The sequence below is a fragment of the Cervus canadensis genome, chromosome 28, assembly GCF_019320065.1.
Source record: "Cervus canadensis isolate Bull #8, Minnesota chromosome 28, ASM1932006v1, whole genome shotgun sequence".
NCBI lineage: Eukaryota > Metazoa > Chordata > Mammalia > Artiodactyla > Cervidae > Cervus > Cervus canadensis.
Window position 1 is genome coordinate 46,934,744 of NC_057413.1, and position 22,339 is coordinate 46,957,082.

Consider the following 22,339-nt stretch of genomic DNA (forward strand, 5'->3'; position numbering starts at 1 on the left):
AAAGGGGCTGGGGACAAGGGGGAGGGAACTAGGTAGGGGTGGGGACACACAGACAAGGGCGGGCCTAGGAGACCAGAAGGAAGGTCTGGGGGGACCTGCAGGCTTCGAAAGGTGTTCTGTTCAGCGAGTGCTTGAGGACCCGGCATAATGATGGCTCCTGGGTGTCTGCTCAGCGCCCGCAGAGATGCGGTTCCAGGACTAAGCCCACGGGCGTGGGGGCAGTGGAGCCTGCACCGTTTTCACCCGAGATCCCTCAAATGCCTTCCTTCACGTAGCAGCTCTAGGCCCTTCCCCGAGCCGTCGGGCCCTACCAGCCCGGGGGAGGTGGACGGGGCCCGCGGGGCGGGGAGGGGGTTGCTGGGAGAGGAAGGGCCGCGCTCCCGGGGGCGGGCAGAGGCGGGCGCCTAGATCTGGAGGTGGAGACTGGGTGAGGGGCCCGACCGCGGCGTCTGTCCAGAACCGCCCAGACACCAGCGCTCAGCAAGGGTGAGACCCCAGCGGAGTCCCGTCCCCTCTCCTAAACTTCAGCAGCCGGACTGGGAACCCCAACTGACGGGAACCACACCGCGTCCCGCTTCGGAGGTGGGCCCCGAGAAACCCAAGAAAAAACCTGGGGATCTGTCAAGAGGGCATTTGGCAGGACCAGAAACTTCTCGAACCTTTCTTCCTCTCACTGTCCGGGGAAATCTTTCATCCCTTACACCCCACCCCCCAACTTCCCAATCCCTAGCCTCTGCCCTCCAGGAAAGTAGAACTCCTGAGCCCGTTTACACCTGCGCCCGACGGGGAGGGGGTTCAGTCTTGTCTTATTTGTAAGGGGGGGAGGAGAATTCTGGAAGGAATCCAGCATGTTAGTAAGATGGAGTCCAGTGCTAAGTGAACGTGGAGTTATGCAGTCCTGGGGTGGGGACTGAGGGTGAGGTGTGAAGACTGATTTCTGAGCGTTGGTCCTGTGTGAGACGATTTCATGCAAACTAGAACCTGGAAAAGAGGGTCTCAGTCCCCTCCTGGCCCTGAGTGTGAACAGCCCATCCCGGCTGCTTTCCACAGGAAAGCTGACCTGGGGGAAAGAACAGGAAGGGAGCAGATGGGTGTGGGGCCAGGAAGCTGGGAAGGGTGGCAGACAGGAGGGCTCGGGGCTGGGAAGCCATAGAATTTTTATGGTCCAAACCCTGTACCCAGCCCTAAAGCTGGGTCTTACGGAGGCTAGGGATTTGATGATCCCTTCTGGTGCCCTGCTGCCATCCCAGCTCTCAAAGGCAACTTCCTCCTCTAAAGCTTCCCTTAGCCTTCTCATGTGACTAATTTCTAATGTAACTAACTTCTCAGGCAAGTTAGTTAACCTCAGTTTGTTTCAACTGCAAAATGGGATAATGGAAACTACTTCACAGGATTGTTGTGAGGATGGATTATGTAAGATGCTAGAAAAGTCTCTGCATGCAGTGGGTGCTAAATCGCTTCAGTGGGTTGCCATGCCCTCCTCCAGGGGATCTTCCCCACCCAGGGATTGGACCTGAGTCTCCTCTGACTCCTGCATTGGCAAGGGGCTTCTTTACCACTAGCACCACCCTGGAAGCCCCAGAAAAGTATCTGGCACAGAGTAAATATTCTAGAAAAGTTTTTTGTTTTTTTTTTTTTTCTTCCTAGGATGCTGTGTCTATCTGCTCAGAATCCTGGCCCCTTGCTGGCTGGTTTCATCGATGCCTGACCCAGTAGACGATGAGCTTGTTGTGGGCAGGGCTCATCCCTTTACCACTTCAGTAGTCACCTCCCATCTCCAAGATAATGTAGCCATAGCAGGGCTCACCCAGAGGAGGGCTGAAGAATTGCACTTAGAATTATCCAGTGAAGTTGCTACTAGAGATGGACGTTAGAAGCATAGGATTTTCATCTGTCCTGGAAGAGCTGATAGACCAGATGAGGAGCTGAGAGAGGCACAGCGGGCAAAGAGGAACATTAGGTGAGAAATCTGGGGACACTCACTGTACCTATTTCTGGAGCATAGGGGAAGGTGAGCTGGTATGGGCTGGAGAGGCTAAGAAGGGTCTCCTGGTGAAGTGGTTCTTTCACCTGGCTGAAGCCTACAGCAGGAGAAGTGGGGAGAGATGAGGAAGCAGGCTTCCTGGGTGCTGAGTGCCCAGTGAGGAACAGTGGGAGTTATGACTGGGGAGGTGGGGAACAGGGGCCAGTCTACCCAAAGGCTCACGGAGAAAGCGGCTTGTCTCCCTCTTCCATTACAGGCCTCTGCTTTCCTCCATCCCAATGCTGGGAGACCTAGAGTTGGAGCTTCAGAAACTCTGGAGCTGAAAGCTTTGGCCTCAAGATCTGACTCTGCCATTTACTAGCTTTGTGACCTTGAGCAGACCACTTACACTTACTGAGCCTCAGTTGGGCCATCTGTAAAATGGTGACCAGAATACTACCTAACTCATGTAGTTGATGGGAGGACTGAAGGAGATAACGCCTGTAAAGCACTTAGCCAGCCTAGCGCATTGTAATGGTCAGATAAATGGGAGGCCTCTTGCTGTTTTCTGTGCAGACTTTACCACCAATGTCACTGCTGAATTCTGGCTGGCCCCACCAAGTAAAGAGGCTGGCCTCTCCGGAGCTGAATCCACCAGTCAACTCAGACAGCAACCCAGACCACATGCCCAAGGAGGATCCTGAGGAGACTTCTGCTCAGGTGGGAGGAGTCCTGCCCTTCCCTCTGAGATTGACATCCACTTCATCCTTTGGACCTCTTCCCATTTCCACCCAGTGGGAGGTAGTTGGCCTTTGTGCCCAGCTTCTTGCAGCCCTTTTCCTTTGCAGGAATCCCTGTTCCTATAGCCCCCTCAGAACACAGGGGTTCAACTTCTCTGTCTTATTTTTTTTTCCAATTTGGTTCTGCTGTACAGCTTGTAGAATCTTAGTTCCCCCACCAGGGATTGAACCTGGGACCTTGGCAATGAAAGCACAGAGTCCTAACCACTGGACCACAAGGAAATTCTTCAACTTCCTTAAACTTATTCACACATATACATGAATTCTTTCCTACGGGGCTTATGTTGCCAAAGCAGAACCTAGGGGGTTTGGCCCTAAGGAGTGAAGGGGGTGATTTCAAGCATAAGAAGGGAAGATGTTTTGGGGTGTGTCCTGCTAACTTGCCTCAGTGAGACCACAAACACGAGAATGGATCAAATGTCTCTGTGATCTTGAAGGAAGATTCTCCAAATTCAGGAGAGGGTGGACATTGTTCCAGATTGATGAAGAGGTGGCAATGTAGGAGGGAGGGCGGAAGGGGAGGGAAGGACAAACCAAGCTCTGCCCTTCTCCCTTTGCTGTGTTTCCTCAGGATCCTGAAGTTCTGAGCTGGGGGCACCCTGGCCTGGATACCACCCCAGCCCCCAGTTGGCCTGGGCTCCGGAGCCTCCTGCAGCAGCTCCCTCCACAGGACAGCGATGTGGGCCTCCCTTTCCCCAGCTTTCCTCTCTCTTGCCTTCCTCTCTTTACTTACTGTGGGAAGAAGCAAGGTACAGAAGGGAGGGAGGCACAAATTTACGGCCAAGATATGCCACTAATTGGGGGAAGTCATCCCCCCACCCCTGGCCTAAGCTTTCAGGTCTACACAATGTGGGCAGTGACATCCGCTCTGCCCACCACCATGCTTAGCTGAAGAGCAAATGAGAAAATGAACATGACCAGCTTTTGAACCTGATAATGGAATGTACAAATGTAGAGCGTATGGTGGTTAAGTATTTATTGAGGCCCCTGTGTGCCCAGCCTAAAGGCTTACAATTCAGTTGGGGAGGCCAGGCAGGAGAATATGGAATAGGGGAAATCCAGTGGGAAGTGATATTGAGCTAAAGCTCATTGGGAGCCAGGATCTAAATACTGGGTTGGCCAAAAAGTCCATTTGGGTTCTTCCATTCGATGTTACGGAAAATCCTGAATGAACATTTTGGCCAACCCAGTACAGGAAGATGGGCTAAGTGCAGGGGCCGTCAGGACCTGAGCGATCACCATTCCTTTGGGAAATGGGGAAATGAGAGGTAGATGTATTCCGCCTCTCTGCCATCTCCTCAGTGCTCATCTGAGCTGTTATTTCCTGCAGCTCCTTGAGGTTTTACAGTCTTTCTTTGACCAAACAACTAAACCTCCTCTCTCCAGTCAAACTTCAATCTTGCCTGCTGGGGCTCTCCCAGTTACGTGGACACCTATTTCTGCAGGAGCGCTACTGCCTGGCCCTTGGGGAGGAGGAGCTGGCCGAGCTGCGGCTCTTCTGTGCCCAACGGAGGCGGGAGGCCCTGGGACAGGGGGTGGCCCGCCTGGTACCTCTCAAGCTTGAAGAATGCACCTGTGAAAATGTATGTAACACCCGACCTGGCTACCATATTCCCCTTCCTCCTCTCTTTGCCCTCTCACTGCTGCAGAAGGGGATGGTTTTGGGGACTTTGGAGAGGAAAAGGGGTTTGGGGATTGACAGTTTGGCAACATTCAGGAAAAAGGGAAACCAAATGTAGGGCTTCTCGGTGGAGCCTGCAGTGGAGGTGGGTTTGCTGGAGGTGTGGGAAGAACAGTTAGTTTTGGGGTTGGGATGGAAGAGCTTGGAGGTTGGCATATGCAGCCTGTGACCAGCCCAGCACCCACGCCCTGCAGTGCAGGCAGCGGCTGAGGCCAGGGGAGTACGGAGTGTTTGCAGCTCGGGCAGGAGAGCGGCGCTGCTGGCACCAGGCTTGCTTTGCCTGCCAGGCCTGTGGCCAGGCCCTGATCAACCTCATCTACTTCTACCACAATGGGCGTCTTTACTGTGGCCGTCATCACGCAGAGCTGTTGCGGCCTCGCTGCCCGGCTTGTGACCAGGTACAACCTTGAAGGGAGGGGCTGGAGGGGGTCTGCCCAGGGTTAAGAATGGCAGGGTGCAAGGGGACGCCTCTTTCAGTACCACGGACTCGGGAACAGAGAACTGGAAACCAGCCTGGGACTTCTGTATTTGCCCTGCTCTGACTTTTGAGCTCTGGGCACCTGGGACCCGTTGCCTTTGTGCCCTCCCCCACCACAAGCAGAGTCCCCCCAATTTTCTTGGGCTGAATCCCTCCAGAGCAGGGACTCTAGGATAGACGATCATCTCAGTACGCTAGTGCTGTGCCTGCTCCAGCGAGGAACTCGTTCAGTGTCTGCACAAGAGGCAGTATGGAAACCTGGGTTGGGCGTCCAGGCAACCCGGGTCGCACTTCTTCAGGATGTGCCACCTGCTAGCTGGGGGATCCTGGCTAAGCCAATCAGCCCTCCCCGCGTCCGAGAGTGTTTAAGTAGATCAAATGGGAATGTCTGTAGACGTGCTTTAGCGTCACCTGGGTATAAGGCGTGGTTATTGGATGAATGAATGAGTGAATGAATGAATGAACCGTTCCCCTCTCCCTCTCTCAGCTGATTTTCTCCCGGCGCTGCACCGAGGCCGAGGGACGGCACTGGCACGAAAACCACTTCTGCTGCCAGGACTGCGCCGGGCCCTTGGGCGGGGGACGTTATGCCCTGCCGGGGGGCGGCCCCTGCTGCCCCAGCTGCTTTGAGCGTCGCTATTCGGATGCGGGTTCGAGTCCGGCCCCGACACTGGAAAGCAGGGCGTCCCCGGGTAAGGGAGGAGAAGGTGAAGATCAAAGGGGAAGGGGGCAGCGGCTTGGGCTGGGCTGAGCGGGGTGGTTCTCCCGGGCTGGGACCCTCACCCCGGTCCCACGCCGTCCCGCCCCTCCAGCAGCGCCCCCGTGCCCCCCACCGCACCCCCAGACCCGAGCTTCGGGGCCCGCAGCTCTCACCGCGCGTCCCTGGCCGGCGCGCTCCGAGGGCCTCCAGAACCCACCCCGCGCCGCCGTTGGGGCTGCGGCACGGGACTCGCTCCTGGGCTGGGGCCGCGGCCGCCCTCTGCTGGGCGGAGGCGGGGAGGGGCGGGAGCCGGGAGCGGACCCACAGCGGCGGCGCGCACGGCTCGGGGCGGGGCGGGAGGCTGGGCCCTGACTGGGACTGGCTTCTGACCACTGCCCCGCCCGAATCTGGGAGAAGGAGACTCGCGGCTCTGAGATGGGCGTTTCTGACCCCGCCCGGAACAGGAGAGGAGGGGCTCTGCAGAGTTGGAGATCCGGACTGCGCCCAGCCGAACACCGCGATCATCTCCCGGGCAACCCTGCTCGCCACTGCCGCCAGCTCCAGTCTGGAAACACGGAGCAGGATGCTTGGATCCAGCGCAGAGCAGGAGTATCGAGCTGGGGACCACACGGAGGCACGCCAAGGGCAAGCGCAGGGCCGCCTAGAGACGCCCCTTGATCCCAAGGAGGATGCTCCATGTCCCACCTGCTCCTCTTCCTCTGAATCGGAACCCGAAGGCTTTTTCTTAGGCCAGCGCCTTCCCCGGCCTTGGGAGACCCCGGCCCCTTTCCGAACTGAGGACAGCGACACCTCCAGGAGGCACTGTACCATTTGCTAGTGGCGCAGCCTGGAGAAAGGGGGGCTTGGGGTGGGGGGTGGGATCTGTAAGGCGAGAGAGCGAGGCTCTCCTACCCCTCTAAGTCCTAGACTGAATGCCATCAGGACCAAGTCTGGGGAGGGTCGGCGAGATGACAGGTTTGAGTGCTTCCTCTCAGCCCGCGCACTTTATGACTCTTCATGGAGACTCTCGGAGAAGCCCATTCCTCAAAGCTACGCATCCCCAGCTGAGTGCCCCTGCCCCACCCCCACAGGCTGGGAGGCCCCATCCCCAGCGTCCTCCTCCCGAACCAATGAAGTGATCACTTGGAGAACACCTGGACTGTGAGCGGGTGCGCCAGCCGAAGGCCAGGAGGGAGCTGGAGGTGGAACCCGACCAGGGAGACTGGAGCGGGGCGGCGCTCCATCCCTGGCCGAGGTGGCAGACGCGCACCCGGGAAGTTCTGCAGGCGCCTGTGGGAGCGCGAGCCGCGGCGCCCTCTGTCGGCCGGTAGCCGGCGGAAGTGTGAGGCCGGAAGTTGCGTAATCTGTCGGCGCCCGCCCGGTGCGTGGTGAGCGTTCCTACGGAGCGCGGAGCTGCTGCCATGGCTTCCAGTGGGACAGGCGTGACCGCTGCGGGCTCAGCAAATGAAGCTCCCGAAATTCCAGACAACGTGGGGGACTGGCTTCGGGGCGTCTACCGCTTCGCCACCGACAGGAATGACTTCCGGAGGTAACCGAGGCCCGGGGGTCGGTCCCTCTCCTGCCCTTCGCGCGCGTTATGCGTACCCCTGGATTTCCCTTCCTCCGGGCTGGTAAATCCGATTTTTTTTTTACACCACCCACATCTTGGCCTCTTTGTGGCTCTGGCTGTGCTTTGCTGAGGTCTTTGCTGGAGGATGTCCGTGCTGCCGAAGCACTCTTTTCAGTCACCGGGCTCTGTTTAGAGAATCTGCTCACGGGGACCCTGGGGGAGGGGGCGCCAACAAACAGGCTTTTTGCCCCTGGACAAGTGTTCAGTTGGCCTTTGCGTTTGACCCTGCTCTTATTAGACGTAGAAACGAACCTTAAATAACCATGTGGTCTTGGCAGCCTATTATGTACCGATCAGTGCTCCTAAGATTCTGAAGTGCTTTTGCCTCAGGAGGGGACGGTTTCTTTCTTGTGTGGTGATGGGAACCACCCCCACCCCCCAAGTCTGTTGTTAACCAAAGACACGTGACTCGGTGACCACAGGGTTAATGGGATGCGTTCTTTTTTTAGGAACTTGATTCTCAATTTGGGACTCTTTGCTGCTGGAGTTTGGTTGGCCAGAAATTTGAGTGACATTGACCTAATGGCACCTCAGCCTGGGGTCTAGCCTGTGAAGGTAAGCACTGACCACTGTTCTTTCAGAAGTCCTAGAGGCTGGGAGAAGAAATAACTTAGATAAACTGTTCACAGACTGATAGGAAAGAGACCTGACAAAAGACCCTTGGCTGTTCCTAGTTAGATATGTTTCCAGATGTTGCAAGGGCTTTGAGTCTCTTAGCAATTTTTACTCCAGTAATATTACGTTTCTAATGCCACCTGTTGTCTGATTGCAGACACATGGAACCCCTGTGCTGTACTCGACCCCTTCAAAAACAGCCTCCAATCTGTGACCATCACAAGACTTGCCCTGCTGGCGGCTGAAGTTTGATCCAGAGGGCACCTTCCCTTCCCTGCCTTCCTTCTCTTTGCTGAGTCCACTCAGGACACCCTTTTCTGGTCAGCAGGCAGCCTTCAGCTAAAGTGTTGTCTTCTGTTCTGTAAAATGCTGTACATAGTTACTAAGTTTCTGCAGGGGATTATCTTTGCTCTTGTCCTGAGGAATAATCTAATAGTATTTTAACAAATAAAGCGTGTACACAAAGACATTTTATTCTTTTAATAAGAAAACTTCAGCTTACAAAAACAAGATGTAAAAAGTCAAGATTTACAAAAATCATAAAAACATGATTTATATTTCACACTCAAAAGAGACAGGAACAAGTCCCAAACATGGATTTTAACAGATGGTTTGCTTCATAGTAAAAGAAAAAAAGAAATGGAAACTAGCCACCATACAGTGATGTTAGCATAGGTAATAGCTTATTCTTGAGGAATTTCCATTTTTGAGCAGGACTATGGGAAGAAGCCATTTGGTGTTGCATAGCATTTCAGTGCACCAGGTGGGTTTTCCAGGCACCAGGGAGGCATTGTAGCTATAATACAGTGGGATTTGAGGGCAGTAATGTGCAGGTGGAGGCAAGGTGTGAGTAAGCCTGGGCAGTGGGCTCTGAAGCAACACTGCTTGAGAAAGCTTCCTTCACAAGTAAAGAGAGATTTTCTGACCCTAAAATTCAGGGTAGTGCCACTGTCCAGGAGTTTGGGGTTCTTTGGAAATGGAGTATGTAAGAAACTGGCATGGAAAGAATGATGTAGGCTTAGAAAGGTGTGGACATAGAGACAGGCTCCCCTTGGCAATTTTTTCTAGTTGATTTGCTCTACTAGGTGTTTAAAAAATATACATACTACTTTTTTGTGCCAAGTCTCCTCTGGAACTAGTATGGGATTAAAGGACAAGAATTGGGAAGGAGGGTCAGTATAAATGTACCACAGTGGCCTAACTGTAAGTTGACAGGTGTTATCTCTAGCAGTCTGTTCACTAAAGGTAAATAGAATAAAATGGTCCTTCTTGACCCTGCTGGCGTAAATCTGGTTAAGAAAGCTGTTAAGAGAATTAGGTTTTTTATATGTTAAAGAAAAGCACCATTTTCTTATGAGCTCTAATCAGGGAGGTCCTGTCTGTTAGGAGAAAGGAGTTTGAGCCTGTATGAATTGAGGCCTGTGGCAGGCTTAACATGAGGTCAGGATCCTTTAAGAATCTACATAGGGATCACGGATGCTCTGACAAGTTTATATCTTACTAGGCTGTTAAGATGAGGAAAAGTAACATACATTAAGTAAGGCTTGGGTTTGAAGCCATTGCCCCCCAAATGGTGACCAGGAAGGAAACTTTTAAGCCCTGTCAGCCTGCATCAGACCACTGCTAAGCCTAGAAATACCAGCACCTGTTGTTCTTTATAGGAGTGAAACTTACATCCTTGAAGTCCGCTACCTGAGCTACTCATAATTGTGAAAAGTTCTATTTGATAGCAATTTCCAAAGGTAAAATTCAAAGCATGGCCAACATTAAACACATGGCAGCTTCCGAAAGCATAATTCAAGTTTCACTTAAAATGTAATGTTTTAGCTTCAAGTAACAAACAGTGTTGCTATTGGTTTATAAAGCCATAAGCTGATAAGGTAAAGTTTCATTTCAACTGGCTTAATTCCTGAAAATGATAAGAATTTAGCAGGTTAAAGCTACCAAATCTACACCAAATTTTGATGGATAATTATGAATTCTGTAAATGAAAATCCTGGCTTTCACCATTTCAACACAACATTTTTCCTCAAGGGAAGTCAGTTTTACATCCTGTCATGAGCTGTTTAGCCCAGGCTAGTTAACACTACTATGAAGATCTCCTACACTACCTAGTTAGATCTGAAATAGAAACACGCCAGCAGTAGCAATGGAAACAGTCCGCAAAAATGACCATTCACTTCAGTGCTCTGGTGACGGAGGTGTGCTTAGAGCAGTGTTTGGGTTGAATACACAGTGGTTAAAGTCAAAGTCTTAGACCAAGAAAATGGTTATTTAAACATGGAAGATAAAAACTAAACTCACAGTCATATTTAGAAGGCGCTTTTCAAAAAAGAATCAACCACCAGGGAGATGCATACTTACCTGGTAAGGAAACTAAGTGGCCATGGGAGGTTTTATTCCAAAGATACAACCTCCTCACCTAATTAGGCCAGTCCTTAGGCTGAGGGACCCAATTATCAAATGTGCTTTGAGTAAGCTTTTTGAACACCCTTTGGTGAAGACTCAGGAGCTCAGTGGAAACCTTAAAGGTCGGAGTAAAAGGAACACGCTGTTTACAGCCCTGCAGGTGAGTAGGCTGGGTCTTCTCTTCCACAGCTACTCAGTACCATCCCCGTCAGTGGGACTGGGTTGCTGGGACAGGTTCTTTGAGCCTTCGTTTTTGCATATTACACAGTGCACTGGCTTGCCTTACAATCTAAAGGTTCACATATAGGGGATTGTGTTTTACACTGCTTCCTGAAACTTTGTGCAAAAGAACTTCAGAACTAATGAAGGTACCACTTCAGGAGGAACGGTTTTTGTTTGACTTGTACCATACGTTGCCTAGCATTAGAAAAACTAAAATACCTTTTTCTGAACATTTGTGCTCTCCCAACCAGCTGGAAAAGTAACCCTTCCACTTAAAAGAAAACCTCAGATAGGGATATGTTTAGGAAGGGGAAGCCCTCCCAGCCTGATTTTAAAAAGGCCTGAGTTAATGTTTGGAACATAAAAGGGGTGGTATAAAAGGATAGGGTAGATAGTTTGCCTTGAAAAGGAGACATTGATGAATAATCAAACACAAAGGTTTTGGACATTACAGTAGAATTTTCAGAACTTGCTGGTAATAATTTGCTTTCACACACACAAGATACGAAATGTTTTTAAAAAGTGATACCAAATGTCCTTTACACTATACAGACCCATTTGCCACTTGAAATGACAAGAAAGAATCCTTTCCCTTAATCTTTTCAATCCCATGCAAACCATAATTAGGTACAAGGCACCAAATTTTATGAATTGTATAAAATTAGTTCACAAAGCTTTATCAGTACGTAAAACAAACTCCATTTCTCCCCCCCTGCCCACCCATATCCCACCCCACCCCCCACACACCCAACCAAGTCATTCTGTACTACTGTCAACCTCTCACGTTTATGCTGGGACCTGGCTAGGGCTGTGCCCCACTGCCTGCCAACCCACCTCATTAGTTCTTACACTTGGATGGAACTGGAATCACAGCCAGAGTGGAAAACGCACAATCATTGACTCTAAAAACCTTGACATTAAAAACAAAAATAAACTCTGCTATTGAGTCCATAGGACACATTAACACTTCTATAGTTCCCAATTTTATTCATGACATTTTAAGAGACATCTGGAAATTCTTTACAGTGTGGCACTGTCCCCGTCAGCCTGAGAGGGACTGGATCAAAGCAGGCAAGAGGTCTGCCATCTTGAATAAGAGCTTCAGTTCCTAGCCATTGAGGGCATTCCTAATTTTTTTTTTTTTTTTAACACTAGCATGAATGCTTATCTCCGAGGCAACCACAAGTATGAGAGTCAAGCTAGATTGAGGTAAAAATTTGAGGGCCAGGGTGCATTCATCTTGGCTGGCTACAGCAGAAAGTAAACACACCAGCCAACTACAAAGGGTTCCTAGAACAGGGCTGTAACTACTTGTCTGGGAGAGGAGCAGGCCCGTAAGGTTCAGTTAGGAGATCTTGGATTTGATTTGGCAGCATCTAGTCAACTTCCACCTGGTTCTTATTTTCTTTACAATGTTTTGACTTAAAGTAAGATGCAACTAAGAAATTCATCTACTTCCAGTATGTAAATAAATTAAAGGCAAAGGGACATTTCCCTCACAACAGCCATTGGCTTATGCAGCAGGAAACTTTTTCTTTAATAAAAATCTCCATAAATACTAACTTCTCAACAGCGTCTATTGCTGCTGCCTCTGGGTACCTGAGGTGTCTGACTGCAGGGGCACCTTCAAGTGTGTGCAGCTCTTTGAGGACTCTGGTATTGGTTTCTGTTCCAACTCACTTCAAATGATTTTATTAATTTGAAGCACTTACCCTATTAATACAAAGTCCTTAGTCTGCTTAATTCTTAACTTTTGGTATAAAACTTTTTAAAAATTAAATTGGAAGATGTTTTAATTTTCCATGAGATGTTTTTCTCATTCCCCACCCCCCAGACAGCCTGAGGGATTTAGTAGATGCTGTATAGTATTTCTCCATTTGTCAGTTCTCTTTTTCTAGAATAATAAAGATAGCATTCAGTGAAAGATGAGGCACAATTTATATTTTCCTTCCCTTTTTACTTTTTTTTTTTTTAAAGTCAGTGAGCTTTTCTCTTGCCACAAAAGGTCATCACCAATCATGCCAACTTAAAAATGTGGATCTAGAGACTATAGCCTCATATCAGAGCCTCTGGCAGCATGGGCGGCTGTGACACTTTAAAACAGTGTCCAAGTGAGGGTAAGCCCGGGCCAAGCTTGTACAAAGAAGCCTGCAGTAGACAATATAAACCAAATAGCATAAAAAATGCCATACGCTATCGCTTCCAAATAAAAGCTAAATATTACAGAAACCTCACAGTGTTGGAAAAAGCAAGTTTAATTTAAAGTATAGTCACTCCCTTTCCTTATCACGGTGAGCCATTTGCTGTCTGATTTCCTCCAAATCTCAGTGCTGTCTGGCAGGTCCTATGGGAGAATTCATCTCAAAAGAGGTCAACAGCAAATGCTATACAGATCTGCTTGGGAAATGTGGTCCTTCAACATTGCTAAAGCCACGCCCCTCATTCTTTAGCCTCTCGTTTCCCAACTTCCCACCCCTCCCCAAACTTCCTTCACATCTGCTCCCTTCAGGTGACAGCTGTACTTCTACCTGAACGTTAATATGACCTACTCAGTCAAAAGACGAGCATTCCGAGTGGCAGGCTGAGGCGCTGTGGCACTCCCCAGTGAGAGTTATGGTCGCATTCACTTTTACTAGTGAGTCAAAGTGAAGGACCGAGGAGGGAAATTCAGTGGTGCCCGACAGCGCAGAGGGCTTCTATCTGGGCAATTTCATACCACTTAGAAACTGATCCAGTTTAAAAAAGAAAGTCATATCTTACTAGCACTGAAGTGAAGGACAGGGCACTTGCTTTTTTTCTCTGATGGACTGAGGGTGTGTGGGTAAAGAAACATTAGGGATTAGCAGATTTTGGAGGAAACCAGCCAGGGGTGTCAGCAATAAACTGTTCAGACATACAGGAGGAAGAGTCCTCAGCCTTCGAAAAGCAAAAGCTCCCACACCTTGTGAACAGGAAATAAGCTGCAGGTTAAGAAAAGCTGCATGCTGCACCAAGGTGAGAACGGGGGACAGGCATTTCGATAAGCCCTGGACCACTGGCTCCCCACCCCCACCCTCTGAGTTCTGAGAAAGCCTCAGAAACCTGACCTAAAAAGACCAATTTAAACCAAACTGCATGCTTGCCCTAGACCCGAACCAAGAGTCTGCTACAGAATTGGGTATCCAGGAGTGCACTTAGGCTCAGAGTGCCACAAAGAGCATGTCATGTGCCAGTTTCTTGCTTCCCCATATGAACTGCTCCTTCGTTAGAATGAAGGGATGTTCGTGCCATCTCAGAAGATGTGGAATGATTAAATGACAGCAGCAGCCAGGCAGAATATGACATGTGAAAAACCTCCATTTTGCATGGAGAACTTTGCTCCATGCACCTCCTTCCATTCTTCAGCTGCTATCTCCTAAAAAAGGAAGTCTCTAAATTTTCAACCCTTGAGGACTACTTCCTCTGTAGGAAAAAGTCCTGACTTCACCTCCCGCCTTGGAGCCAATCCCGTCCAGCAAGCTGCCAGCCCAGGGCCCCTCTGTGCTCTCCCCAGTGCTCTGCTGAAGGCTGCTCGCGTCAGGAGGCTCTTCCGGTGCTGCAAGGGGTCCTGATTAGCAGGGGAATCACATAATAGGAAGAAAACACAGCTGGATATGACCAACTCACTCCCTCTTTCCTCCACCCAGATCCCTCTATATTCAGAAGCAACTGTTGAAAGAGTCTTCATAGAAGTTACTCCTTTTGATTTGCTTTAACAAAGGAGGGAATTTTATAAACCCATTTAAAAGAAAGTGACTACAGATTTTGTGATAGGACACCAGACACCCGGCACCTTCTGCTCTAGACCCAGTGAGGCAAACCTAGTAATCTGTTCCTGCAGTAAACCTTATTTCCTGTAAGAGGAAAGATGTACCAATACCAAGAGTTTAAAAGCAAGTCAGTCCTTGATAATGTGCCTCCCATTCAGGGGAAGGTCCGTGGTCTGCCCTCATCGTTGTTGCTGGAATGCACCTGAGTTTGGAGTTGGGTTTCTGAGATTCTTGCATTGCCCTGAACTGTTCTCTGAGTGTAAAAAAGGATGTAGGCTTGAGTTTTGCACACTTCCTCGACACTGCATACATTCAGCTTTGAGTCATTGCAGTGGACCCAAAAACCTAGGAAACCAAATGAAAGAAAGAGAAAATATGACTACCCAACTTAAATTTCAATCAGCAGGCACAAGAGGAGATGAAAAAAGGGACAGAGAAGTTCTGAATAGAGCCAACCTTTGATTGGTGGTGATGGAGGAAGAGATAAGTAAATGAAACCAACAGACTTCCCTGAAACCATTGGTTTTAGCCCCACAAGCCCCACCACAATACTGCTTACAGTATTGACTAATTTTTGTCCTCATTTCATTCAGGCTTTTTCACTGCCCATTAGGGACTTATACAAAGACAGACTGGGGGCTAAGAGATATGAAAAGAAGGGGGAGGGGAGGGGAAATGTACATAGATATAGGTATGGAAGGAAAGGAAAACTTAGAAGGAATAAAGTTATTTTTCACAGGCTCACTCTGGTAGCCACCCCAAGGGCTGAGGGGTTCAAGATGGGTCAACTATTAAAAACACATCCACAACCCACCTGCCTTAGCACAGTAGCTGGGAGGCTCTGCTCTGAGGGACAAGGACTGAAAGAAAGCTCCTTGGGAAGGGCCCTTGGATCCTCACACCTCCCATGTTAAAGAAGGTAATCAGGACATATACTATGTCTGTTACAATACTTGTAAATGCTCAGAAAGTGTCCTCAGCTTTACTATGGGCTGATGCTAGTGAGACTCATAGACTATGAATATGACCACGGAGTAGCTAGGTCATACTATTTATGCAAAACCAAGAAGGAAACAGGTCTGCAGCAGAAGTATTAATAACAGCTATAACCTCTAGCATTAATTGACCATTATGTGCTAGGCAGCATGCTCAGCACTTTTACATGTTAGTTCCCGTCAATTCTTAGAAGAGTTATATGTTGTCACTTAGTGATATATTCAAAATTTGAATCCATCTTTCATAATTCTTTCCACCGTATTTTAATGTATGTAATATCCCCCTACAGATTAAATAAAAGGAGAGGAATGAAATGTGGACAAACCAACCCTTTTTGGTGTCCCCCACCCCACAGAGTAAAGCGCACGCACCTCCCTCTGTGTTGTAGCAATAGGCTGTGTAGTGTCCTGAGCCAAACCCTTTCCCGTGATGCATGACCACTGCGGAGAGATCATAGGCAAAGGTCTCTTTGTCAAGAGAGGAGAGCATGTCCCTGCAGCAGTAAGGTTCCATGGTTAATACCTGGTCAAAGACGACATGGACCCCAATCTTCTCTCGGTGATTACGGCCAGACCACCTGTAACATGGATATAAACTTCTTACCAGTAAGAAATGGCATGTGTGATCATAGGCAGAGGTAGGTAAAATAGAAGTGGAGAAAACTTAACCTGGATTTGGTTTTCACAGCAAGGTAGGGGTACTCAGTGTTCACATATATTTCCTGTGAACATTCAGATGTTCTCTGAAACTAGAAATCCCTAAGCAAGCAATCCAGGCAATACTCTTTGTAGTTTACTTCCTACCCTTCTTTTCACAGATTATCTCATACTTTATTCTGAAGATGGCTCTATATATGCCCACGTGAGGCTATTAAATCTTCAAGCACAGACACCCACTGCAGCCTAGCTGATGTAATAGGGCCGTGAGAGCAGAAGCCCCGTCCCGGCCCCCAGCATCCACTTGCCTCCCCGGGCAGGAACCATACACTCCATGGAAAGCCTAAGGACTCCAGGGAGCAGGCTTCTCCCCCCAGCACCAAAGGCGACATCTGCCCTCACCAAAGCCTCTGAAGGAGCTATTGCCACAGCTCACAGCCACCTGGGATGCCCCAGAGCAAGCTCACCTGAATCTTTTAAGATGCAGCCGGAGGACCTGAGGTAGTCTGTAGATCATTAACTGCTTTCTAGCTTCACTCAGAACAAGGGGTTTTGGATTGGATTTTCGTCGTTTGCCTAGATGGTTTGGGAAGGTATAAGACATGGATCGTGAGGAGACTCATTCTTCCCGAGCTGTGCAGAGACAGTGACTTGCCACCCAATATGCATTCTCCTAGTTTCTCAGCACTTCAACCTCAGTTTTATTTGGGCAGCAAAGTGATTCTAAGACTGCATTTCCCAGCCTCTCATGCCCACGTGGCATGGCCACGGAAGTTCTGGCTGAGATGAAAGAAATGACTGTGTGGCACTCTGGGGATGGCTGCTTAAAGAAGGCTGATGCAGTTGTAAGGGGCATCCTTTGTCCTTCCCACCGTTTGAAAGGAATCTCAGTTTCCTTTCCTGTGAAATGGGGGATAATGCATGTATTTCAGGTTTAGGGAAAAGGTAAGAGGACACAGGGGCTTTCCCAGTGCTAAACAATCCGCCTGCCAAGGCAGGAGATGCAGGTTCAATCCCTGGGTTGGGAAGATACCCTGGAAGAGGAAATGGCAACCCACTCCAGTATTTCTGCCTGGGAAATCCCATGGACAGAAGAGCCTGGTGGGCTACAGTCCATGGGGTCACAAAGAGTCAGATACAACTTAGCGTTTGAGCATGCACGCATGCAAGAGGCACAGAATTACCAAAGGACAGTGTATTTAAAGAGATTTTTTCCCCACATGACTTGCTTGTGGCCTATACAAATATTTAGAAAATAAACTTCACTGGTTTTATATTTTTATGCCATACTTATTTTCTGAAACATGTTTCTTGGTAACAGCACTGCTAGACATGCAGAACAAGGCTGACAATTGACTAAATATACCCCATTCAAAACAAAACCAATGCTCAGGACTCCAATTTTGTTTCTAAAGATACTGAATTGTGGGTGAAATGCATTTCTAAATTACAGCATGGAAACGGAAATGAAGTTCTCTTAATTTCCATCAGAAGCCTTCTCTATAACCATTTACTGATGACTGCTCTTTTATATTAATTCAGTCAGTGAATGGATAGGAATATAAAATTCATGGTCCACTGTAGTGTCTGCGAATTGTCTCTGAGCTGTTGATACCATGGTCTCAGTGTCTGAGGAGCCTGGCATCTGATTCGAAGTCCTGTCTGTACCGCTTGTGAAAAGTAGCAAATCACAGGCAGATGACGTATCAAGGAGCTTTCTCTGACAATGGAGCTGTTGCTTCTGATGATAGATTGCAGCAACTAGATTGCAGCTTTTACTAGGGCTGGCAGTCATGATATGTGAGGGCATGAGCAGAAAGAGAATTCAAAGAGGGGCCTGGCCTTATTTTACATTCCTGTTCACCAGCAGATTTTTGAAAATTACTGCAGCTCTCTGCCTGGGAATCCTGGCAGTGACTGCTGCTCTCAGCAGAGGGAGTATGTGAGCTAAAATGAAGACAATATAGAATCTGGCTTTGTTTCTCTAAAATGAAGTTCATGAAGAAAAATCACTGATTCAGTTGAGATTGATCAGTTCTGTCTCCCATTTGATTAAGCTGGCTACACAGAAAGGTGAAAGACTGATAGTTTCGAAACTTTCACAAGCAACAGATCAGTGCATCTCATCCCTTCACTATAGCTTTCCTTCCTTGCTATTTGAACCTGTCTACAGAAATACTGATAAATGGGCACATCTGGCAACCAGAAAAACAATCCTTTCTTGGAAAAATAAATAAAAGTGTTTCTTGCCTAATCTATCAGGTCTGAGAATGATAGACTAAGGCTGTTAACATCTTTCTGTTCCCTACAAGTATAAAACTTCATGATTCACTATTTTAAAAAGAAAAAAAATACATATTGTTCTAATAAGATAATTTAAATCACTGCCTTTATATATCTCTATGTAACAGGATAGGTGAGTTTATGCTTAACCAAGTACAGGATTTCACATTTTGTTTTAAAATGGCAAAATGGTATCAGGTGTGACTTTTGATTTTTGACTTGATTCTTCAGAGAGAACAGGTTTTCCACAATTCACTACTTTAAAAAACCATATGCAAAAATATTAAAGGGCTACCATAAAATTGTTATTCCCAAACCAAAACTTGAAGTCTGAACTATAACATGGCTGCACATTGTTCTCAGATCTCTGCACAATCCATTTATCTTAGTTTCCAAATCACTGTATGCCAAAACCCCCAAACATCAGCTTCAAAGTATTTGCTCTGCATTTCCTGTGTACATGCTGGGTTAGCAAAAGCATTGTTAATGTGGCAAGACACAGGGTTGGGGGATACATAAGGTGCTCTCAGAACCATACGGAAAAAATTCCACTTTACAATTAAAGCCATGATAGAGAAATACTTCCTTCTGCCCCTTCTGAGATGTGAATCTTTCAGGTATGTGAAAATAATGATGAAGTTGCCATGGAGCAATGTACCATATGACTTCCTCTCTTGGTCTCATTGTACCCTTAGCATCACTTCTGACAGACTTTAATTCAGGATAAAAGCACACTTTTCTAATACATAGCACTCAAACAGGCTATGCCACCTGAATTTAGACTAAATAAGAACTGTCAAACTCTATTCATGAATTTAAGCAGGACCCCCATAACCTATAAAGCTAAATACTCCCATTCTCGGAGTCCCCATTTCAAGGTCCATACTTTCAAATGCCCCTCAAGATAACAACTAACTTCAATCACAGCAGGAATCCAAGGAGGTCCAACTCCTAGGCTTGGTTTTATTTTTTTAATATATAATGTCCATATGCTTTTTCTCAGGAAAATAGGAGGAAAAAAATCTTTAAAATATGCTTTAGAACCACTCAATATTACAGTGTTATTTTTGACTAAAAGGGCAAATGAAATACCTTAAACTGATATTCTAGTTACCCACAGCCTCCCCCAGCACTCACTGTTACACTGGTCACAGGCGTAGATTCTGCCTTCCAGGGCCTCCGTCTCCGTGAACTTGGCCAGCATCTCGGTGAGCAGGCACTCGGTCTGGTTCAAAGGGACAAAGCCCTTTTCTGCGCAGTGATAGCGCTCAGGGAACTCCAGCGACAGATCCCAGAAAGGCTCGACGGTGTTGGATTTGTAACCGCACGACACGCAAGTGACCTAGGACGGAAGGTTAGTTCACGGGCTGTGCAACTTCCATGCTTCCACATTCATGTTTGCTAGCGCATAACAACCAAAGCTAAGTGTATCGTTTTCAAAAAATATTTAGCATTTAAATGATAGATGTAACTTTTAAGAGAATTAGAGCATATTACTTCTGGTATGTATCTCTATGATGCTAGCTGGAACTGGAAAACCACACAGCACAGACAGTATTACCTACTCCCCTTTCTCTCTTCTTCAGTGCCACAGTATTACAGATAGAAGCTATCATGGAGTCATCAAGGCACAGTCTGAGATGGAGAATTTGCAGATTCCTGTCTGCTTCTCTCATCCTCATATTCTTATCCTCCTCTAGACTCTGCTCCTTCCATCCAATCCAGCTTTCCTCTACTTTTGCCCTTGTTTCCAGCAGCATCCCTACACTGATGCCAGTGCTCCAAGAGCCTCGAAGTAGCTTGTGATTTGACCTCCTCCCCCACTATAACCTTCCCAGAGGCACCTTTCTTCCTACAGACTCTCAGGGAGGTTGAGGAAGTGCCGAAAAAACTCCCTTTTCACATGCTGAAAAACAAAAGCCAAAATAAACTTTTCTTCCGAAACATTCTTCTGAAATAAACTTTTCTACTCATCATTCTTTTAAAATCCTAACTACCTCAGTAGCATAGTGTAGAGGTTTTACCTGAATCTCTCCAGTTGCCCACTTTTTAAACTCTATCAATTCTTTCTGCATGCTCTCACAAAGCCTTACCTGAGTCTTCCCTCATATCCTTACATGGCTAAGGAAACGAAAGGTAGTGGGGAACCAGAGGGAGGGTTGCTTAGGCCTTTGGCATCTTCCTAGCCACCTCCCTCCCTTGTAGGTTGAAGAAAGGCTTTAGGAGGAGTGATGCCCTTTCAAACAACCATGGAACCAAGATTATAGGCAAACTCTTCAATTTCCTAAAGCTGATCAAATGGGATGGGATGCCAGCAATGGGTACTTAATTGTAACAATGATAATATTACATTACCGTATCATCATTATAGGTTAAAAGACATTTCCTGAAAGTGAAGTGATAAACTAAAAATCTGCCTGGAAAGACAGGAGGCAAGTTCACCAACGAAGCCCCCACACAGTACTGTGAAAGGCACCGCGGCCGCCCTCCACTGTGCATAGTTACAGCAAACGTACCCTCGTTAGGCCAACAACTTGGGGAAGGCACTCACGGAAGCCTAATACTATACCAGCCCCACTCAAAGCGTGGTGGGCAGTCAAGGCTGTGCCGAGCACACCTACCTGGCTAAGTAGCTGTCCGTGAAATATGGTGTTCACCACCTTTAAGACTTGCTTGGTGAGCTTCCTCTGGGAGAAGGGGATGAGGATTCGGCGCGTCGTGCCCTCAGACTCGAGTTCCTGCTGCACTTTGTGCAAAAGCTCGCAGAGAAACTCCTGCGCGTCCTGCTGGTCGTAGCCGCGGAAGGCGGGGATCAGGCTCCACACTGAGTGAAGCATGGCGAAGGGCGACACCAGGGCCCACTTCCCCGACCACATGACGCGAAAGAGGGTGTGCAGTTCGTGGCAGAGGGAGATGTGCTTCGAGCTGGGCTCCTTGTTCTGAATGAGTTCTAGGCTCCTGCTGAGGGAGGTCCCACCGTTCAAGCAGAGGCCCTCGCGCTCGCAGGCCTCGGCCCCGTCGCTCCCAAGCGACGACAGCTCGGGGGCTGAGCTGCTGGCCGGCCTGCCTGAGAGCGGGGCCTTGCCGTTGGCGGCCCTGGGGAACAGCTGCTCCGTCTTGGACGGGTCGAGGTTCAGAAAGCACTCGCGGAACTTGCGCAGGTGGCTGAGCACCTGTAGGATGGAGTTCATGTAGCAGGTGTTGCCCAGGTTGCGCAGGCCCGTGACGCCGGGCGCCATGGCGGGCGCGCGGCGCGGCGGGGGACGGGGCCCGGCGGGCGCGCGCGCTGCGGGCACGCGCGGCGCGGCGGCGCGGGGCGCGTGCAGCAGCAGGCGCGCGCTCTTGCGCGGAGGGGCGCTGGCCAGCTCCTCCAGCAGCCGTCGCTTCACCTCGAGCCGCCGCTGCCGCGCCGCCGCCTTCTTGCGCTCCAGCGCCTCTTCCCGCCGCCGCTGCTCCAGCTTGGCCTGGCCCCGCGAGGTCTTCTCGAACCAGAGCCGCAGCGTCCTGGCCAGCAGGCGCTGGCGCCGGTACCACAGAGCCGTGAGCATCTGCGGCTGTCCCTGAGGAGCGCGCTGCGGCTGGACGGCGTCCTCGCCCGCCGCCATGGACCGCAGCGTCCGCCCGCGCCTCAGCGGCGGGTCCTGCGTCTGGCCCCTGACCGCCAGGAGGGAGCTTCTCAGCAGCTTCAGGTCCCCCTCCGGGTTGTCGTTGAGCACGTAGTCCTTGCACAGGTAGCAGAACACGTAGAGATCCCGGACCTCCATGGCTAGCGGGTGTCCGGTCTCTTCGAAGTGTTTGAGGGCGTGATCTTCGATGTAGCGGCCGCAGGCCACGTGCGAACACTTGAGACAAGCCCACACCGACTCGGTGGTGGCGCACTCTCGGCAGTACCACTTCTGCGGGTTCAGGATGGAGTGGTCCTGGGCGAGCCGCAACCGCCCTACATGTTTGCATCTATCCATGTCTTAGGGAAGGCTCCAGTCTTTCAGCCTGGCACGATAAGGGCCCCCAAAGAGAGAGAGAGAAAAAAAAAAAAACTTTCAGCAAAATATTTTTCTAGAAAAAGGCTTGCAACCGGCATCTTCCACTTAGTATTCATTAGTTTTCAATTCAAAATT

General features: G+C 49.0%; 4 protein-coding genes across 8 annotated transcripts in view; 2 read left to right on the forward strand and 2 right to left on the reverse strand.

The window, feature by feature from the left end:
• The first annotated feature begins 63 nt into the window (after window positions 1-63).
• On the forward strand, window positions 64-6,721 carry PRICKLE4 (prickle planar cell polarity protein 4). 4 transcript variants are annotated; one of them, XM_043449627.1, is made up of 8 exons: window positions 64-582; window positions 1,648-1,960; window positions 2,540-2,683; window positions 3,335-3,442; window positions 4,209-4,346; window positions 4,639-4,842; window positions 5,410-5,614; window positions 6,087-6,721. In XM_043449627.1, the coding sequence occupies exons 3-8, from the start codon at window positions 2,552-2,554 to the stop codon at window positions 6,458-6,460; spliced, it is 1,161 nt and encodes a 386-aa protein (XP_043305562.1). In that variant the 5' UTR covers window positions 64-582; window positions 1,648-1,960; window positions 2,540-2,551; the 3' UTR covers window positions 6,461-6,721. The 4 variants fall into 4 exon arrangements, with proteins under 4 accessions (XP_043305562.1, XP_043305564.1, XP_043305563.1 ...); XM_043449629.1 differs by having other exon boundaries at window positions 64-486; XM_043449628.1 differs by lacking the exon at window positions 1,648-1,960.
• A 171-nt stretch (window positions 6,722-6,892) lies between these two features.
• On the forward strand, window positions 6,893-8,334 carry TOMM6 (translocase of outer mitochondrial membrane 6). The gene is made up of 3 exons (XM_043449640.1): window positions 6,893-7,171; window positions 7,702-7,807; window positions 8,025-8,334. The coding sequence occupies exons 1-2, from the start codon at window positions 7,044-7,046 to the stop codon at window positions 7,796-7,798; spliced, it is 225 nt and encodes a 74-aa protein (XP_043305575.1). The 5' UTR covers window positions 6,893-7,043; the 3' UTR covers window positions 7,799-7,807; window positions 8,025-8,334.
• On the reverse strand, window positions 8,333-22,183 carry USP49 (ubiquitin specific peptidase 49). Its single transcript, XM_043449619.1, has 5 exons — window positions 20,843-22,183; window positions 19,359-19,563; window positions 16,406-16,514; window positions 15,654-15,859; window positions 8,333-14,631 (listed from the first exon to the last, which is right to left on the reverse strand). The coding sequence occupies exons 1-5, from the start codon at window positions 22,181-22,183 to the stop codon at window positions 14,441-14,443; spliced, it is 2,052 nt and encodes a 683-aa protein (XP_043305554.1). The 3' UTR covers window positions 8,333-14,440.
• Window positions 22,120-22,339, reverse strand: part of MED20 (mediator complex subunit 20) — a 71,131-nt gene continuing 70,911 nt past the window's right edge. The window contains exon 5 of one of the 2 annotated variants that reach the window (XM_043449638.1): window positions 22,120-22,211. In XM_043449638.1, coding sequence (XP_043305573.1) covers window positions 22,176-22,211 — 36 coding nt within the window. In that variant the 3' untranslated portion in view covers window positions 22,120-22,175. The remainder of the gene's footprint in view (window positions 22,212-22,339) is intronic. The other variant, XM_043449639.1, reaches the window with a different exon arrangement.

What these genes read in the sequence shown, in the direction of transcription:
- PRICKLE4 (XM_043449627.1), top strand. Translation starts at nt 2,552, where the DNA reads ATGTCACTGCTGAATTCTGGCTGGCCCCACCAAGTAAAGAGGCTGGCC. An exon ending in TCCCTCCACAGGACAGCGAT is followed by an intron (nt 3,443 to 4,208) that starts GTGGGCCTCCCT and finishes CTATTTCTGCAG; the next exon opens with GAGCGCTACTGCCTGGCCCT. An exon ending in AAGAATGCACCTGTGAAAAT is followed by an intron (nt 4,347 to 4,638) that starts GTATGTAACACC and finishes CACGCCCTGCAG; the next exon opens with TGCAGGCAGCGGCTGAGGCC.
- TOMM6 (XM_043449640.1), top strand. Translation starts at nt 7,044, where the DNA reads ATGGCTTCCAGTGGGACAGGCGTGACCGCTGCGGGCTCAGCAAATGAA. An exon ending in GACAGGAATGACTTCCGGAG is followed by an intron (nt 7,172 to 7,701) that starts GTAACCGAGGCC and finishes TTCTTTTTTTAG; the next exon opens with GAACTTGATTCTCAATTTGG.
- USP49 (XM_043449619.1), bottom strand. Translation starts at nt 22,183, where the DNA reads ATGGATAGATGCAAACATGTAGGGCGGTTGCGGCTCGCCCAGGACCAC. An exon ending in CTGCATCTTAAAAGATTCAG is followed by an intron (nt 15,860 to 16,405) that starts GTGAGCTTGCTC and finishes TCCATGTTACAG; the next exon opens with GTGGTCTGGCCGTAATCACC. An exon ending in TTGCTACAACACAGAGGGAG is followed by an intron (nt 14,632 to 15,653) that starts GTGCGTGCGCTT and finishes TTGGTTTCCTAG; the next exon opens with GTTTTTGGGTCCACTGCAAT.